The sequence below is a fragment of the Cottoperca gobio genome, chromosome 1 (assembly GCF_900634415.1).
Source record: "Cottoperca gobio chromosome 1, fCotGob3.1, whole genome shotgun sequence".
Lineage (NCBI taxonomy): Eukaryota > Metazoa > Chordata > Actinopteri > Perciformes > Bovichtidae > Cottoperca > Cottoperca gobio.
This window is the reverse complement of record NC_041355.1, coordinates 21,193,256-21,212,561: the sequence shown is the minus strand read 5'-3', so window position 1 is coordinate 21,212,561 and position 19,306 is coordinate 21,193,256. Positions and strand designations below refer to the sequence as shown.

At 40.7% G+C, this 19,306-nt stretch overlaps 3 protein-coding genes across 7 annotated transcripts in view; all 3 read left to right on the top strand.

Moving 5' to 3' along the window:
- Positions 1–4,549, top strand: part of LOC115013599 (BTB/POZ domain-containing protein 18-like) — a 13,973-nt gene extending 9,424 nt beyond the window's left edge. For 3 of the 5 annotated variants that reach the window (XM_029440058.1, XM_029440033.1, XM_029440043.1), the window contains 2 exons: positions 86–1,943; positions 3,129–4,419. In XM_029440058.1, coding sequence (XP_029295918.1) covers positions 86–297 — 212 coding nt within the window. In that variant the 3' untranslated portion in view covers positions 298–1,943; positions 3,129–4,419. The other 2 variants (XM_029440025.1, XM_029440049.1) reach the window with 2 other exon arrangements.
- timm10 (translocase of inner mitochondrial membrane 10 homolog (yeast)) lies at positions 4,430–7,386 on the top strand. The gene is made up of 2 exons (XM_029440545.1): positions 4,430–4,609; positions 6,181–7,386. Exons 1-2 carry the CDS (start codon positions 4,539–4,541, stop codon positions 6,374–6,376), a joined length of 267 nt encoding a protein of 88 aa, XP_029296405.1. The 5' UTR covers positions 4,430–4,538; the 3' UTR covers positions 6,377–7,386.
- Positions 7,387–7,561: 175 nt separating this feature from the next.
- Positions 7,562–19,103, top strand: unc93b1 (unc-93 homolog B1, TLR signaling regulator). The gene is made up of 13 exons (XM_029440013.1): positions 7,562–7,715; positions 10,154–10,270; positions 10,404–10,542; positions 10,623–10,776; positions 10,870–11,031; positions 12,312–12,441; positions 12,563–12,656; positions 14,004–14,128; positions 15,197–15,379; positions 15,486–15,759; positions 15,873–15,994; positions 16,143–16,265; positions 16,665–19,103. The coding sequence occupies exons 2-13, from the start codon at positions 10,154–10,156 to the stop codon at positions 16,920–16,922; spliced, it is 1,881 nt and encodes a 626-aa protein (XP_029295873.1). The 5' UTR covers positions 7,562–7,715; the 3' UTR covers positions 16,923–19,103.
- Positions 19,104–19,306: the final 203 nt, after the last annotated feature.

The window sequence follows — 19,306 nt, the reverse complement described above, 5'->3', positions numbered from 1 at the left end:
TTCTCCACTATCCAAAACCCCCACCTTAAACTCAACTTTGTAAATTCCAGATAGATTTATGGCAGTCTTCATATCTGTTGTACAGGTATGTATTGTTGTTTTACAGCTCAGAACCAGCCCAGCTGCTCAAGCCTTTCATCTGTACAGCCGACTTCTGTGCTAACGCAGCAGCAGCAGCAGCAGCGGCGGCGGCGCTTTCCTCAGTATCACCCATCTGTCACATCCATGGTGCAAAGAGATGGAAGGAGCCACCAGGGCATGTCACTGTCCAAAAGTACAAAATTGTCCATATCCTGAAGCACCCACAACACGATCAGTCATACCCACAGCTCTCAACTCCAGTGGGCAGAAACTATTTTCTGCCCTTACATATTACCCAGCATGCCAGGAACCGTCTTCACAACGCAATCCAAACATCCTGGAGTTTTTACCCGTGACGAATGGAAATGAAGCACAGTCCTCGCATTCTTTACCTTGCATGGATGATTTACGGCTTCCTTCATGTCTCTCTCCATTAGATCAGCCGACCCTCAACGACTCAACGGACCAAAGCAATACAATTCAGACACAGCCATCTTTTCACAGGCGACCCTGGCTCACAGTAAACCCCGGATCACTACAGTTTCCTCTCAGTGCCATCACTCACAAAGCAAATAAAAGTGCGTCTTTTCCACAGCATACAAAGCACAGCTGTTTGTTCAATCCACAAAATTGGGGAACCCGGGCAGCATTGTGTACTGGGAAAGAGGTGGAAGAGAGAGGAGCAATATCTGCTAGCCATCAAAATGTGACAGAACTGAAATCTGCTCCCAGGAAGATAAAATGTGAACAAGGTGACACTAAAGGTGATGCTGTGGCGCCTAAAAGAAGGAAGAGAAAGTGCACAAGTCATCCGCAAGAGGCCAGTTCTGTTTTGGCATTCAAATGTATGAAAGTCAGTGATGAAACCCAAGACCTGAGAGTTTGTTCAGTCAGTTTGTCGAGCAGCAATGTGTTGGCGAAGGAAAGGGAAATAACCGCCGGTTCTTCAAACATACCAAACAAAGTTGTAGGGAAACCAAATGAGCCGTCAACCATCACAGACAATCTGAATGAGAAAACCAGAGTGCCTAGAGGTCTCAAATCTGACCCACAGACACGGATCAGGACCAGGGGCTTTTTAAAAAAAACTCAAGAGACGCCAAGTAACGCGAGCATAGAAGATTCAGCTTTAAAACCCGCGACCCCTAGAGCTCAGATTGTCAATAAAGAAGGAGTCCCCAAGCGGGGACGCGGAAGGCCACAGAAAACAAAGGTTGAAAAGAGCCCTCCAGAGAACTCTCCTGCCTTGGTGGAAAAAAAGAGCCAGGATGTGAACAGAGAGGCTCAAATTAACCGCAATTTACTGGAGGAGGAGGAGAGTGAACAAAATAAGAGAAAGTCTAAGAAACTGAGGAAGAATAGAGGAGTGGAGGCAATACCACTGAAGAAGACCAGAAGTGCTGAAAGCACTGTCAAGGCTGTGGCAGACGATAACAATGAAGTAATCCCAGCAGGAAGGAAACTTGGGACACCCAAACAGCCTCAGATGGTCAATCTGAAGGAGTTTCAAAAGCTTATCAAACACCAGCACTCAAAAGCAGGCAGGGCAAAAGAAATGCAGGAACAGGAATCAAATGAAACATCAAGAGCTGTAGAAAGTGAAGGGAATGCATGTGGCAGCAGAGTTGAAGAATTACCTAAGGAGACAGAAATGGACATTGCTCAGCCTCAGAACAGGGACGGGATCAAGTCAACATGTGGGTATCTCAAATCCCAGCGAGATGACAGAAACGGCTCTGCTAGTGAAGACACCAGTTTGTTGGTTGATGAGTCCCATCCCGTGTTTTCCGTTGATGTTTTGGGAGAAGACGTTTCCACGTTAGCAGCTGAGAGGGAGCAGCCATCAAAGAATCCTGATGAAGGTAAAGTGTTTGTTCCTATAGTCTTGAGAGAAGATTTTCAAGCTCTTTTTTTATTTTGTACAGTGAGAAATATTGGGAAATATAAAATTAAATATGAGAAAAGCTAAACTTCAACTATTTGATTGATTGGTTAGTCTGAAAAAGAACATATTTACAATGGCTAATTGGGGACAATAAAATACCCAACGACATAAAATTAAGATTAAAGTCTCACATTTCCGAAAAACTAAAATCAGAAAAATCATGTTTTTTGTTGTCATGGAGCTACATCGCTTCACTTCACAAGGTTGGATCAACCTCATCACAGCACAGTGATGCCCTTTCAGTGGATGAATCAGATTATACTTGCAATCGGATTTAGCGACATGGTAATACCCGTGATTTTAGCCCAGAATCACCATATTATCATAAGCATCTGGACTTTGAAGAGACATTGGAGTGAATTGGGCGTATTCAGAAGAAAACAACAAATAACTTTTGTGCATTATGAACTACAAGGCAATAAACAGATGGAGGATGATCTCTATGTTCCACACTGTTGCAACGCCTCACTAACGTGTGCGTGTGGCATTCCCTGTTTACTGTCTGTGTCTGTGGGGCGATGAGGTTGATCCCACCTTACAAACTGAAGCAATTCTTGACAAAAAAATGTAAATCGTAAATGTTTAACTTTAATCTCAGAGAATTGTTGAGTATTTTTTACACACATTTGTGACTTTATAATATCAGAACATTCAAAAGCCTTTCTTGTAAATTTTAGTTTTTTCTTTTAGATTTACCACTTCAATCTCAAGAGAATATCCAAATTGTTTTCCAGTAAATTGTCAAGTTTTGGCAGAATATTCATCCAAATCACAAAAATATATTTTCCAATTCAGCCTTAGTGGTATCAAGCCTCGCAGCAGTGGTGGAAGAAGTGCTCTGATCATTTACCTAGGGATGTCACAACTCTCCAAATCCACGACTTCATTGGATTGTTTTTTCTTTTCGTGAAGATGAACAGATCATTTGTCATTTAAATGTTCAAATTCTACTTTAAAATGTTGGGCTACATGGTATCAAGTGTGACATAACCACCTTATTTTTTGGGGGAATGTAATGTACCAGTATATTTCCAAAAAACGATGTCCCAATTACTCTGAATAATCCGTTTTATTTTCTCTTCTTTTTGTGCTTGTGACGCAGGAGTGTTAGATACAACACAGCATCATGCTATCACCGATGAAAGCTCGTCTCACAGTGACACCCACCTGCCTCAACAAGACGAAATACCTTTGAACTACAACTTGAATCCACAGACCCCCGAGAGCACTGCTCCACCTCTGTCAGACGCTGTCGGGTTCAGCAAGAGCTCAGGCTGCGATCAAGGAGAAACAAAAGAAGAAGAGGACGTGGATGTTGACGTTCTGATTTACTCCCCAGACCAAGTGCCTCAGACCGGAGAGTGTGAGAACAGACTCGACTGCATTGAAATAACTCCCGAGGAGGAAGAGGAGGAAGATGTGACCGAGGTTGATGTGACTGGAGATGAGGCAGAGTAACATTTTTTTATTTGAGCATAGTTTTTACTATGTTGTGTGACTAGTTCAGCACTTTGGTGTGCTAATCACCATCAGTCACTGTATAAACTTTGTACATGCGAGAATCACAGGCTGCGTGCTGGTTTTGACGGTAATTTACTTTCATATTTAAGGTTCAAATGGATGTTTAATTTCCGTTAAAATGCGAAAGCATTGATTACAAATAGGGAAAAGTTCTTACTGTTGTTCACATTTGTCCATTATTTTTTATATTTTCAGTGAAATTTGAACTCTCTGATTTAAGGCAAAAGCACTTCTCTTTTTAAGTAACTATTGCAGAAAAGAAACCTTAATTTGAGCCTGTAGTTGTAAAGCACAGTGTGTTGTGTAAATTACATAAATATTCTTTATTTCAAAATATATATTAATTGCACGTCTGTTTGTTTTTTTGGAGAAACACACTTATACATTTAGTTTAATAAACAAACAAAAAATAACATACACGTGAACCCACACAAGGTTTACTTAATTAGGAAAAACATTATTCATATATTTTCAGGGTTTTCTTTTACAGGTATATAAATGTGATAAGTTTTAGAATATATATGCTTAGACCTGTTTGTTTAAAGACAATATGAGTTGGTCATGTTTTCAAGAATTTCATTTTATGAATGTAAAATTTGCCTAAAATAATGAGCAAATTAATGACATTGTTAATTGCTGGAGAAATTAGGAAAGGATTTCACAAATCGTGTTTTATGTAACGTTTTCTTACCAAAATAATGTCAATATTCAACTGAAAATCAGCCTCAAACAGTCACGTGTACTCGCTGATTAACTGCTGTATCGTGAATGAATGTGGAGATGACAGACTGAGGGCGCGCTGTCGCTGCGCTCTGTTTCAATCCAGCTTTATTGACAACGGAAGTGGGAGCGGAAACGACACACACGTGTTTTTTTTTGCAGGTTTGAAGGTTAAAGAAGTAAGTTTCTTGTCGGCTGTCCGCTGCAGAGGGTCACCAGGACTGCGTGTTTGTGGTTAAAGCTGGGGAGTGAGCAGCACTGAGAAGCAGACATGGATCCCATGAAGGCGCAGCAGCTGGCAGCGGAGCTGGAGGTGGAGATGATGGCCGACATGTACAACCGGTAAAGCCAAAACTAGCTAACTAGCTATCTCTTATGTATGCTAGCTCTATGTCCTTAGTAAACCGTCTCATGGCCTTCATTCATAGTTTTTAATAAACGTGTCGTTATTCGGTAACAATGTGTCTTAAGGTTAGCTCTGCTCAGTAACGATGTAGCTACAGAGTCCCTCCTTGATGCTCGCTACGCCTGGTTACTGTTTGAATGACTTCATGTGACAGACTAATTGATTGTCGGGCCGACAGATTGTAACGTTACATTAACCTACAACTTCCTACAGGACTGCAACACAATGAAACCGCGCAGAGCAAGTCATGTTCAATGTGTTAGTAGAGTCTTTAAAAACGACAATGTATTGAATTACAGTTGCACATGACCTTACATTGATGTGGTTAACATTGACTGCGTCATATAATCCTGGTTTTTCCGTACATGATAAGAAAGATTATTGCGTGTCCCTATACCACAGTCCGTATTTAAAGTCTTAAAATAAATAGTCATTCATAATGATGTTATGGATGCACAATAATGGTTTATGCCAAATTTCAAAAGGAGAATTGCAAAATTATTGAAATCTAATAATAAATAATACATTTAGTTTGTAAAGCACCTTTCAAAACATAATTCTATTGTGCTTCACAACAGAAAAATTAAAAAGAATCCAATGAAATAAAAGCATAAAAATAAAGTATACATAAGATGATAAAAATATCTGATCAAGAATTATTATTGTCCTGATTTAGCTGATAAAACGTTTTGATCCAGGTAGTCTGTTATAAGTAATGAACATGTATCAGTTGAAGTACCAACATGTAAGATTTGGGAACATACTATGTGCTCTCATTGTATAGCTGGACCTTCTCCGCAGACATTTTGACTTGACGTGTACTAATAAGTTCGTCTTTGTTCCATGGTTGGTATTGTGCATGCTGGCTCACTATCACTTTCTTACAGTTTAATTGAACAGTCCGTCGCTGGGACCCATGGTGGGAAATCACTTGGTTGCCTAATCAATAAATGTGGTACATGCCACTGTATTATATTGCGCAGTGTATTGTTTTATCACGCTTATCGTTAATTAATAAAATACTCGACTGAGCTTATATTTAATACATTTTATCACGTCCATGCCACACCACCTTCGCCAATAACATAAAGGTAAACGATACAACCTACATATTTTGATATGGCTATCAAATGTTAGGCAGCAAATTAATGTGAACTAACCTGATGAGTTTGCTAACATTAGCTATGCGAATGTTGTAAGCAAACTAACGTTAGCCCAAAAGAGACAGGTGCTATATCTGTTTCAGACAGAGGGTGTCTAGTACAAACCCAAAATACGGAAATAAGTATGAACCTGAAAACAAGCGTAATATGGCGACTTTGAGTAAGTAACGTGGTCGAGCAAGGTTGCACTTGATATCTAAACATTTCTTTAGTGATTCCAGCAGATGGAGCTGTAGAATTTTACCAAGTGGCATTGACTATCTGACTATCTGAATATTGGTGGGACATCAGATTAAGTTGCACAAGTATTTTTAAAACAGTCTCCTGGCTTCTTTTCTTCCCAGAATGACCAACGCCTGCCATAGGAAGTGTGTGCCGCCACATTACAAGGAGGCTGAGTTGACGAAGGGCGAGTCGGTGTGCCTGGACCGCTGCGTGGCCAAATACCTGGACCTTCACGAGAGACTGGGACGCAAGCTGACGGAGCTCTCTGTCCAGGATGAGGAAACAATGAGGAAGGCATCTGTGGGGAGCGGGTAGAGACGCTGATGAGAGGAAAGAAGTAGAGCATTGTGGGGGATTAAAAGGTTACGGGGTGGGGTGGGCATATCAGGTTTCTCTAAGATGAGACACTTGTGTTTTAATTAGTGTGGGTCTTTTTGGGGAAATCAAAAAAGTGTAACTATAGGGGTCCACTGAGAGAAACTACTTCATCTACTGCAGTAGAGGATGAGGATCTGGTGGGACAACACGGACATCTTGAAACTGCTCCACCAGACTCTCCTACATTCAGCTTGGCCTGATCCTCAATAAGTTGCATGAACATTGACTGGAAAGGAGAAAAGGACATGTAATATTATTTCTAAGTCATACTTTGTGCTTGTTTTTAGCTGCTCGGGAGTGCGAGAAGGATGCTGCTTCTACTGCAGAAACTCAAATACTTTGTTGAAGCTTTGTGGTACCAACCGTCCGGTACTTGTTGCAGGTTAAAAAACAAACACTATAAATGATTTAGCATTTAGTCTCTGTTCCCAAATCGTCCCTTTGAACTCTGTTGAGGGTGAAAGTAAACATGGGTCACTAGGTCGCAACACAACATGGTACATTGTCCACAGTTACAATGTGTCAGACAAGGTAGTTTCAGTTTTGTACAAAATCTTGAAATACATCAAGTCAAATACGGAAGGATCAGGGCATGCACTGAATGACTGATATGTCTTTTTATACAAGACACTATGCATAAGTTTACTCTTTCAGCCCTGGATGGTGCTGTGTTGGCTTCGTCTTTAACAACTACTCCGATTCAGACAGCCAGCCACGCCATTCTGGCTTAATGTGGACATGTGTTGAAGAAGAACTTGTATGTGTCATGCTCGTGTAGACTGTTCTGTATGTGAGTGGACCATGTTTTTGACTGTGATACGTTTTTTTTCTTTTTCATGTTTTCACCACTGTGAAGCTTCTTATCTACATATTGGAGAAGATGTACAGTGTTTCATTGTTATTCAGTACTAAAATAAAAAATGTCATCCTTTTCTTAACACCACGAATGTTGTTATAAGGGTGCTTTTTTTCTCTGTCCCAAACACTTCTTCGCACTTAAAGTTGCAGTCATCTCGCACTACTGGTACAGTAGCACAGAGAAGGCAGGTTTATCTAAATACGAGTCTGTACCTTTAAGACAAACAATGATGCAGATGGGAGGGAGGAAGTGAAGACTTTCATTTCCTTCACGAAACTTTTATTTATTCCTGCACTAAGTACTTCAGAAAGGGGAACTGACTGCTGCAGAAACCAAAAGGGACACAGCTGCTGTCTCGCAGGTGGACAAACTTTTCAGTCTGGCGCCCGGCGCGAGGAGCCCCGCGCAAGAAACACGGTAAGGAGTTCGTAAATGGTCAAAATGATAGCTAGATAGGCAGGTAGGCTCCAGCAGATGAGTTACCTCATACTCTGTCAGAAAAGTTCTTAAATATTAAACCTAAAATCAGTGTCTGACACGTAATTTCAAAATACAATTGTGCTTTAATATTACTGCAGAAGTCCCAATAGGTATGTCTAATAATATGATAGACTATAGAGTGATATATCAAAAAGTCCAATTACAGCAGCTCCTGGACGCAACACTTGAAAATGATGAAGCTTGAAATGACATCGTTTTATAGTGTCATACATAGACTACATGTGCAGTGTATGGGTTAGGGTTAGGGCCTGCGATAAGAGAACTGTACTGTTTGACTTACTGACACTTTGGAGAACATGTTGTGGGTCATATCCTCTTTTATAACAATGTAGGTTATGGTTCTCGAGTTAAAATGAAGAACATTAGTAAACATCAATAAGCTCTGAATCACATAGATATGTATATATTTATTTGAACTATTATTTGTTTATATGCTCACACACGTAAAACTGCATACAATCCAGCTAATGAAAAAATTAATGTGAAACAGGACTTCCTCTTAAACTCGGGAGAAAAACAAACCAAAACAAAAAAGGTTAATTAAAAAAACAACTAATTTTATATTCTCTAAGGCACACCAAAGACCAAGCCAACATCTCAAGGCACACCTGTGTTCATATCCGGGCAAAATCCCCTCTATAACACAGAGTATCACTGTTATCACTGTGAACATTTATTTAGCCTAGTCCTTGTAAGAAGCTATTCTCATTCACACTAGTAGAGATCCTTTAATGTGTCACACTCTAATATTTCCCACCATGCACAAATGGCTAAAACAGGTTCGCTTTGATATATATTTTTTTAATGATTGTTTTATTTATATTTAGGCCAAAGCATATAAGACCTATTGTTTCTATATTGTGAAATAAGTGTGTAGGACAAAGTACCGATAAAGTACAGTGTTACCGCCCCCCCCCCCTGAAATTCCAGACGTTTTATTTTTATTTTTATATTTACAACTCACTTTTCACATTAAACAGGTGCTCTTTTATTAAATAAACTAAACGCTTATGTCATTTACCTAATCTATGTGCACGTTTCAGTTGCTTTGCGTATTTACATTCTCTCTTCTGTTCTGCTTCATAAATGGCGGAGCTCCGCTTCCGAACCCCCCCCCCCACACACACACACGCACACACACACACGCGCGCGCGCGAGGGTACACACTTACAGCCAGAGACCGAGCGGAGAAAAAGTAAGGAGAGAACTTAAGAAATCTGTGCCACGCACGGACCTCATCCAGCCAAGGCAACACCCCGCAGAGCAGTAAACCTAGAGGAAAAAAATCATTCATAACCTTGTGTACAGTTAAATGCAGTAGGCCTAATTGTTTCAAAATCCCACGGCACACCGGGATTTGTCTCACGGCACACCAGTGTGCTGCGGCACACCATTTGGGAACCACTGCTCTAAGGATTCCAAGCTCTTGCACGTGCTGTATCTCTGCACCACTATATCTGAGGAAGTACTGGCCATGTGTGTAAAGAAGAAGGAAGGAGATGATCAACATGTCTAATATTATATGGATGAATTTGGGAATTACATTTGAAAAAATTGCTAAACGATGACGGTAGAGAAAAAGGCAATAACATATATTTATATATGAACACATATCTGATGAATATGTATGTAATTTCCAATTAGCATAGAAAGCTAAAAGCTAAAAATAATACTATTTTATACATTTCTGACCAGATTAGGGAGCCAACAAAAGTTATTCGTGGGCTTTAGAAAGGATGAGGCTCGTCTCACAGGGCAGGGCGGGGTATTTACATGTTATAACAGCATTAGGCACAGTAACACAATATGGAAACAAATACATTAAACAATCATTTCAGATATTTGCAATTATGGGACTTTTATGACGGAGAAACATTACATTTAGATGAAAATAGAATAATTATAACCCGTTCAAAGCATACAAAAATAAATATCGTACCATATCTACCCTATATCATCATCTAATGCAGAGAAGAGCCAACACAACATATGTAACGCTGAAATGGGGAAATAGAACTAGGTGTAGGAATGAATAAATAATATAAAAAACAATATATCATTATTTTATTAGAAAGATGGCTTGTGTGTGCCGTGGAGGTGTGTTTAGCCTTAATGGCAATAGCATTTGCTCCAGCTCATAAAATTAAAAGTTCATCATTTCAAAGAGTAATTATATTGATCGTTCAGATTTATCTCAAATTTATAATGAATTTTTGTGGCTGGTGGAATTTAATTAAATGTATTAATATTCTTATAATGTACAGTAAGAGATTTGACAATCGTAGTCCCTGCAGGTACCTCATCGGATGAATTAAGGTGCAGTGGACTATAATAATACTCCTTTTGCTCACTAGATGGAGGCAGCTGATAGAGAGCAGCTGGTCAGGGATGCTGATCAGTTAATAGCACCACCCAATGGTGGCATAAACGAACTGCTGAATGTGGGGCAAGAAGACAACGTGCAGGACCAGGTGAGCGGCTGTCCTGTGAACAACTGCAGTGTGCTTCTCAAGTTTCAAATATAAGACACGCACTTCTTCATGAGTGTCATCAAATTCCACCACCGTTGCTTATCGAGCACAACCCCCCCTCTTTCCTTATAAGGAGGAGTTTCTCAGCCCGCAGGCAGAGTACAACGAGGAGGAGGAGGAGAGGAAGTACTACAGGAGGAAGAGGCTGGGAGTCATCAAGAATGTCCTTGCAGCCAGTGTTGGAGCCATGATTGTGTACAGTGTGTACATGGGTGAGTTTGGTAAAAAAGACATTAAACTGGACAAAGAGAGTTGTAGAGACTCGTATGCTCTATTAAATATCTGTCTATAGGCTTACTTCAGATGCAGCTGATCCTCCATTATGATATGACGTACCGAGAGGTGAAGTACAGCAACCTCGGCCTGGAGGACATCGATCGGAAGATACTGATGGGCATCAACGTCACGCCCATCATAGGCCTGCTGTACACCCCTGTACTGATCAGGTGGACACGCACACACACCTTCTGTAGCTGTTCTTGCTCTGCTAATATAAGCTCTACAAATAACACTATATATTATATTTTTCTCTCTGGAAGGTTTCTAGGTACAAAGTGGATGATGTTCCTGGCTTCAGGAATCTACGCGCTCTTTGTGTCGACCAATTACTGGGAGAGGTACTACACCTTGGTTCCGTCGGCCGTGGCCATCGGAGTGGCCATTGTGCCGCTCTGGGCCTCCTTGGGAAATTATATCACAAGGTAAGAAACAGGATGAGGTGAGGGAAGGGTGATAAAGATGTTTCATAAGAGGCGGAGGCTTGACCCTCGTCACGTCGCAGCACACACACTGAAGGTCCACCAGCGTAGTTACAACTCAGACAACCAGCCTCCCACTGTTGCTCTGACCTTCACAGCACCAGAGTTAGACCTACATTTCAACTTCACTGTCTCTCACCTTACAATGCCTAAAGATAACTTTATAAACACCTTTACCCAAAGTCTAAACATAACCGTTGACCGTTTCTAATAACCATCAAAGCTTCAGGTCTCACAGGTGTTCCAAATATATTATGTAGGTACTTGTATCCCAATCATGTCCAATGAAGGTAGCCAAAAACACACATGACCAACCAAGAGTGGTCTGAGACTCTTTGAATTAAAGACATCTGGCAGATCTTCTTTTTTTTTTACATAAACTCTCAACAAAATCCAACATTTTTGATAAGATCCTTTCAACTTTTGAAAGAATTGTGACCAAGATATGTATTCATGTAGATATGGACCGAGTGTTCTCCCCACACTTTAATTGCTGAGCCTTTCCCCACGTTTACTGTGGGATCATTTCATGAAACACAATCATTTGAGAAATATGCAACATGCAGTATAAGCACGCATTTGAAATAATCGACTATAAATAAACTTGACAGAATGAGCCTTTTGAGCATCGAGCCTGAAGATGAGATAATAAAGCAGGACCCTTATCAAGTCCTGCTGGATATCAAGCACTTCATTCTCCACTCAACTCTTCTGACGGAGCACTTTGCTTAACTAACAGAATATTCTTTATTTACAGGCAGTGTCTTGTTTTCCAGACAGACATTTGTATATGAATAAACAGTTAAAGACTTTAATTAAGCACAGCAGGTAGAAGAGCTGTGCTAACTTGCTGTGTCAGTCCGTAAGACTGAAACTGCTGCAGGTGAGTGTTTTCATGTCTATTCACAAAGCAAAACAATATCAATACCTCTTTGTCTCCATCAACGCACGACTCAAACAACAGTTTACCAGGCACTTTGTTATTGGATATTTTTTGTCAGCACTTTTTCTTTTTGTTATTTTGTTAAGCATTGGTATAGTTCCAAACAAGTCAAAGTCTTTATTTTGTATTTCTATGTCTCAAGTATAGAGCTTTTAGAAGCTGTTTCCTGCAATGATTTCAAACACAGCCACAGTGAGTGCACAGCTGAATCCATACACAGGCTTCAAATGAACACACGTGATTGTACATATTATGAATGAATGAATGTGTCCTCACGCAGGATGGCGCAGCAGTACTACGAGTACGTCAACTACAAGGAGGAGCATGTGCAGGAGCAGAAGAAGCCCCCGAAGGGAGCGTGCCACAGATACATCATCGTCTTCCAGTCCATCTTCCACATCATCTTCCATGTGAGTCTTTAGCCATCTTGTTGTTCACCTAACGCATGCATCTCATGACTGTGTGCGCTGTTTAACGTCGGTAAAGAAGTTTGTACAGCTGCAGGAACTAATGCTCTCTCCTCTTCATCAGCTGAGTCTTGTCTTCGCCGAGTTCCCCATGCTCTTCGTCCTCAACAACTACCTGCGTAACAACGACCACATCCTCCACAATGTCCACAGCTGCGGTAAAGACACACTTCACTTCACCGCCACTGATAAATGATTACAGACAACAATGTATAAGGATTCATTTTGTCCAACGAGATACATACTGTATATATATATATATATATATATATATGTGTATCACTTAAGCCCTGTTCCCAGTCTGTATGCTATGCTAAGCTAACTGGCTGCTGTCCCCAGCTACATATTGCAATTAGAGTGTAATCCATATTCTTATCTAACTCTTAGAAAGAAAGCACATTTGCAGTTTCACTCATTATTTTGCTCCACAAGCTCTTCTCTTATCAGTCGGGACAACTAGCTGGTGAGCATAGTGGTGCATCTGACAGAGGCCAGAGATCACAACTGTGTTCCTCTCCGATCTGTGTCTCTGAAGGTTGAGGATGCTTCCTTGGTAGGACAGGTCCTTCAGGGGCTCGGCAACACATTGGAACAGTACTAGCAGGTGTGCGGAAGAAATAGAGCTTTTATTTTTGTATTTTTAACTTCTAGTAGGTATATTGATTTGGCAGTCCTTAAAACAATATGAGGAGATTGAAATCAGCAAGGCTATATTGACAATAAGTAATACAATCAACAGAGATTTGGACAATTATGTACAAAACATACAATTCATATGCTTTCTTCAAAGCCACCAGACTCCATTGATACATTAACTTCCTTCAGATTTGACAGAACTAAAATAAAACTCATCTAAACCATCTTGATTAAGTCTTTTTCTCCTGTTCAAACAATCACCAGCTGTGGTGTGGTCAAAATAAACCCTTAATTCATCGAGTTAGATGTATTAACATGCCGGCTCTACATGTCGCTTTCCCCTGCTCTCTCTGCCACTGTGAGCATGCATCATTCAAAATCCTCTGATGTAGAATTTGAAGGAGAATTAATTTCTTTGTTTCATTTCCCAGAATCAAGTGGATTAAAAACAACTACACTAGAAACGACTCCTCAGTTTCCACAGTTTTAAGTTGCTCATGTCTCCCGAGCTTTGTGTGACTCACGGTTTCACAGGTTTGCATGGAGAAGAAGTGCAGTGCTGGGAGAGTATCTATGTTTCGTCCACTGCTGTGAAACTAGTGAAGTGAAGTACTGAGATGTTTTTCTTGCCACGCAAGAAATCTTGGATCTCTCTTCAGACAACGTCGCTTCCTTTTAATTGCAAACAACGATAGGAAAGAGATGTTAACACCAAACATGTTAACCGCTTCTCTTATAAAGCGGCGTCATGTGTGTCATGTGTTACAGGCTTACGGTCTGTCTTAATAAAGGCCGTGTCGAACCTAAACCTGTCGGTAGTTTCCCATCACCTCCTCTCTAATGGCTGAAGCGTCCTCTTCCTCTGGCAGGAGCAAACATCAGAGGCGTGATCCCCGGCTTCAACACCACCGTGCTCACCAACCTGCCTCGCTCCATGCTGCTCATCCAGGTGGAGAGTGTCCTCATGGGCTTCGCCTTCCTCGCCATGATCATCGTAAGACACACACACACACACACACACACACACACATACACACACACACACACACACACAGGAAATTGGAAACTAGGCAGCAATGGTTATTGACTGTGTACTAAAATTGTATATCAAATTTTTAATCAACTAATAATATAGACGTTGTACATTTGTATACACACTAAACTATGTGAGGAAACTAAGGCCCAGCTGAAACTGTAATTCTCTCTCTGTTAATTCATTCATCCATCTAAGTTTTCATATGAAGAACAAATATAAATGACTCATATAGAGCAAAGAATAGCTTTTATTTCTGTTATCTTGTAGGACCAACCAAAACATATTTTTTCAAAATATATATTTTCATCAATCTGACCGTAAATAAGAAGCATTAAAAGTTATTGTACAAACAATTTGACAAAACCAATTATTTTAGTACTGCCGATCGTGCACATGTATCTCAGGGGATTTACCACAAACAAGACTGAGCTTAACCCTAACTGTCCCACAACAAAGGGCTCTGAAAGCATTGTGCAGTGTGTTTGGGAGCATGCACTACTAAAGAACAACATCTACATACAGTATATACACAATAAGACCTTTAGATGTGTCCCGCGGTGTGACCTGACTCTGAAGCCCTCCAGGAGTTCTTGAGTGCTAAGATCTGGGGCCTGCTAGTATATCAGAGATGTTAAACCTGCACTTGAACCTCTCCCAGCATGCATCGGGCCACCACCATCATTACATTACATGTATCTACTTCTACATTTACTGATGATAAGAGATGCAGAAAGATGTTTTATTTCTATATTTAAGTGGTAACACAGAAAAACATACTCTCAGATCCACAGTTCAGAGCAGTCAGTAAACCGGCTTGAGAAATGGATTGTTGTAAATGTGCAGAACATTGTGTTTGTAGACGATGTATTTATCTTAGGAAGGATACGAAGGCTTATTCAGCGCTGTGTTTGCAGTTGGTTACTTTGTCCTATTATGGGCTGGAAAGACTAATGTTTCAAAGCAAAGCACATATACAAACCTACAGCAATCATTAAAAAGTAAACTGCTGTATGCTGCTACACACAGTTCCTTGTGCTGTGCGGTGCTGCCTACCGCCCGACTGAAGAGATCGACCTTCGCAGTATCGGCTGGGGAAATATCTTCCAGCTGCCTTTCAAACACCTGAGAGACTACCGCCTGCGCCTGCTCTGCCCCTTCTTCATCTACAGCGGATTTGAAGTGCTGTTTGCCCTCACTGGATTCTCCCTGGTACCTGCATTGATTTTATTAGTATGATACCAAACACGTAAAGGAGCAGGACAGGAAATATATCAAATATATGTGTTTCATCTCATTTCTTTCTTTCTCTCCACAGTCCTATGGCGTCTGCGCTTTGGGCCTGAAAAGCCTGTGGCTCCTTATCCTGGTGTACGGCCTCTCCTGCTCCATCTTTTCCTCCCTCTCCCTCTGCCTCTTACGCCTCCCGCGCTGGGTGTGTCTGATGGGGGGCGCGGCTGTGCACGCAGTGCTGCTGGTGGTTCTCCTGGCGTTTTCTCCTCTTCCAAAGACACCTTCATATATGGGTCCTCTGCTGGTGATCTCTGTGCTGTGGGGACTCGGCACCGCCCTGAACAAGACGGGCGTCAGCAGTGAGTAACGGCTGTGGGTGTTTTTTGAGTTGTTTGTTACGGACTCTACGCTAACTTTGTTCACACACGATGTGTCAGAATGAACTCTCTCTCTGTGCGTGTGTGTGTGTCAGTTCTGCTCGGCATGCTGTACGCTGAGGAAAAAGAGCGTCTGGACTTTGTCTACACCATCTATCACTGGTGGCAGGCCGTCGCCATCTTCATAGTTTACCTCTGGTCCCACCTGCCTATGAGGGTATGATGTGTGTGTGTTTAGAGAATGTGTGTTTGTGTCTCAAGTGTAACACCTCTGATAGAAAGAGGCATCATTTGGATCCGCATTTTAAAGGGAAAGTGCCTTGTTTGTTATTCCTTCTTCACCCATTTTTGTCCCTCTTGCTCAGGCCAAACTCTCCATCCTGTTGGCCACGTTATTGCTCGCCTGCTACTGTTATGGGGTGATGGAGCGTCGGCTGGCCAGGAAAGTGCCTTTCAGACTGCCTCGCATCCCGCGGCCACGGCACAAGGTAACCAATCAATGATTAAAGTGCAGAAGGTAACGAACACATTGCAAGTAGGAAATTATTTCCCATTAAAGCCAACTATAAAACAAATATTTTTGGAAGACATCCAAAACAAATGATCTTATCTTCAAAAGGTGTGCTGATGCACAAAAATGACAAAATATTTGACTTCTTCTACACGGTTTCCTGGCGGATTACAGCCCTGCGTAAAGCGTGGCAGCCTATAACAGCAACTTGTGAAGAAACGGCTCTCTGTAGAAAACATCTCTCAGCTGTGCGAGAGGCTTATTATAGTTAGAGCTTTATTTATAACCTTTTGCTGGTGACTAAATGGTGAGCAAACTCAATTTTGACTTAAAAATGACTTTCTCTCAAAACAATACATATTATTTGTGTCCAAAGGTCAAAGGCTACCGCTACCTGGAAGAGGACAACTCAGATGAGTCAGATTCTGAGAGAGGTGATGACGAAGAGGACGAGGAGGGGCAGGAGGAACAGGAGCACATGGTGGAGGAGATGGCCGCAGAGGACGAGGAGGAAGGAGGCCAAGACGCAGGGGTCCGGGGAGCTGACTCACCCGCTGCCAGGAGGAGAGGGGTCGAGGGTCACCGCCGCAGACGGGAGGACGCCCATGTGAGGGAGGAGCACGAGGGAGAGTGAGAGAAGAAGAATGTGTGGAGATGGTGGACAGATGGCAGATATACAGAAGAGGAAGGGAAGTCCTGGATGCTGCTGTGCTCATGATTACATTCAAATTTCTACTTTCTTACATACTACACAACAAAAATATTCTTTTCTGGCATAAGCTTTGACTTAAGGATGCTCGATTATGGCAAAAATCATAATCATGACTATTTTGGTCGACATTCAGATCCCGATTATTTAACACGATAACTCATGAAACGTATCGCTGTTAATTAACCTTTTAAAAAAAAACTATACTATATTAATATATAAAAATAAATGTAAAGAAAAATTAGATAAATAAATAGAATATTTTATATATAAATGTACAGTATATACACTTAAACAGATAATATACAATGATAAAAACAAAACAATGCTTAAAATAAATAAGATCAGCTATGTTGTAATGTTCTGCATCGCAGTAAAGATTTATAAATACAAAACAATAGCATCATTGCAAAACAGAATGTGGTACAATAATAATCTTATCTCGATTATTCAAAGACGTAATAGAAAATAAAATTCCATTAATCGCCCTACTTTAATTAAAAAGCTCTAATTACCTGTTTAAAGTTTAATCACAACAGTGTTCCTGAAGAACAGGCACAGAAACTGTAATTCAATTAGAAGGGAGCACACACTGCATAAAACACGACTAGAACGAGGATACTTTTGTTTTTGTGGCCCGAAATTACAGACGGCATATCAGCTGTTGTTGTGCTTCGTCGAGTAGAAAACATTTTTCTGTAACTAGTTTCATTTAAAAAAAGGCACAAAAGAAAAGACCTGAGAGTGAGTCTTTCATCGACAGCAGGGTCCTGCTGGATGTGAACAGCATAAGCAACCTCAGCTATATTTGTTCTGTCTTTTGTTTTACTTTCAACCCCTTCATTTATGCACATTTCTTCGAGAAAACAACTCAAGCTATTATCAGAAGCTCAGACACGTGTCTGCTGCCTGACGTATCTCTTGGGAGGAGTTAAAGGTTAAATATGAATGTATGTTTATGCTTGTATGCGATCAGTATGTCAATGCCAGTAAGGTATGCATTTTGTTAAACGGTTACAGTTATAATGCGTGGAGGTTCTTAATTGTTTTTAATAAAGTGGCACTGAACACAAAGTACAGCTGAGGCTGATGAGAATGTGCTTATCTTTGCAGATATTTGGTCATAAACTAAAGTATTGGATGAATTTAATGTTTCACCTGATGAAGTCGGGGAATCACCAAAGTTATACAAATGTTTTCTGAGGTAGACATGAGTGCCAATCCATCTCATAGTTCAGACGTTTCACTCCAATCCACAAATATCAACCTGCTGGTGGCAATCACATATCACCTGAGTCATTAGGACTCATCTTCTGGGGAACATGAATGTCTGTACAACATTTCATGGCAATCTGTTTATTAGAGATATTTTAGTCTGGACTAAAGTGGTGACATTTCCATTCATTGAGTCATTCCGCTCGGATGGCAAAACACCGAAGTGACTATTAAGAGCTGGTACAGCAAAAAACATACCACAACAAGATCCAATCAAAATCCTAAAAGGTGTTGTAACATTTGTATTATTTAGGGCTCAAAACATACTATAACTACAGATCTTATGTTGTCATGATGCAAAATACCAAATCTTGCTGAAACACATGAGCTATTATATGTACAATTATTAAAATTAATGAATGTATCATTGATGTGAATAGGTGGCACATGCACATTTATGAAGTTACTACCTTTAAACAAAGACACAAAAGAGGAGGGAAGAGTAAACTACGTGTTTTAAGGGAGAATAAATATTTGAAAGCAATGCAGAATTCCTGAGAGCTTTACTGCATTATATTCCATTAAGTTTCCCATTGTCTCAACGTTTTCCTTTACATTAATAACGACATTTGATTGATTCCAGCTGCATTGAGAGAAAAGTAATTAAGCGTTATGTCAGGACTGCAAAGCTTTCAGTTACGGTTAGCTAACATGTAATCTGTGTAGTGACAGTCACTCATGACTTTTTAATGAGCTGCTCGGTGTTGCACTTTCCCTGTGAAGTTGTTAATTTATGTGATGTCAGTGTGAAGCTCTGCTGCTCCCAGGAATACATGTTATACTTCTCCTGATAACACCTGTACGTTTAATTAAAGGATGTGTCGAAGTAAAGTGGTGGGAGCTGGTGTGATGTCAAAGTTTTCAAAAATGTTTTATGTATATATGACCTTAGGGTCAGAGTTCTCTGAAATCTCCATTTCCCTTTTAGTTGAGACAAGCTAGCGGGAGCAGCTACGATGGGGCGCGAGGTGCGTTTTTACGCTAAACATGGCAGAAAAGCGAAAGAAAACTTTTCACAATGATTGGGAGGAAGA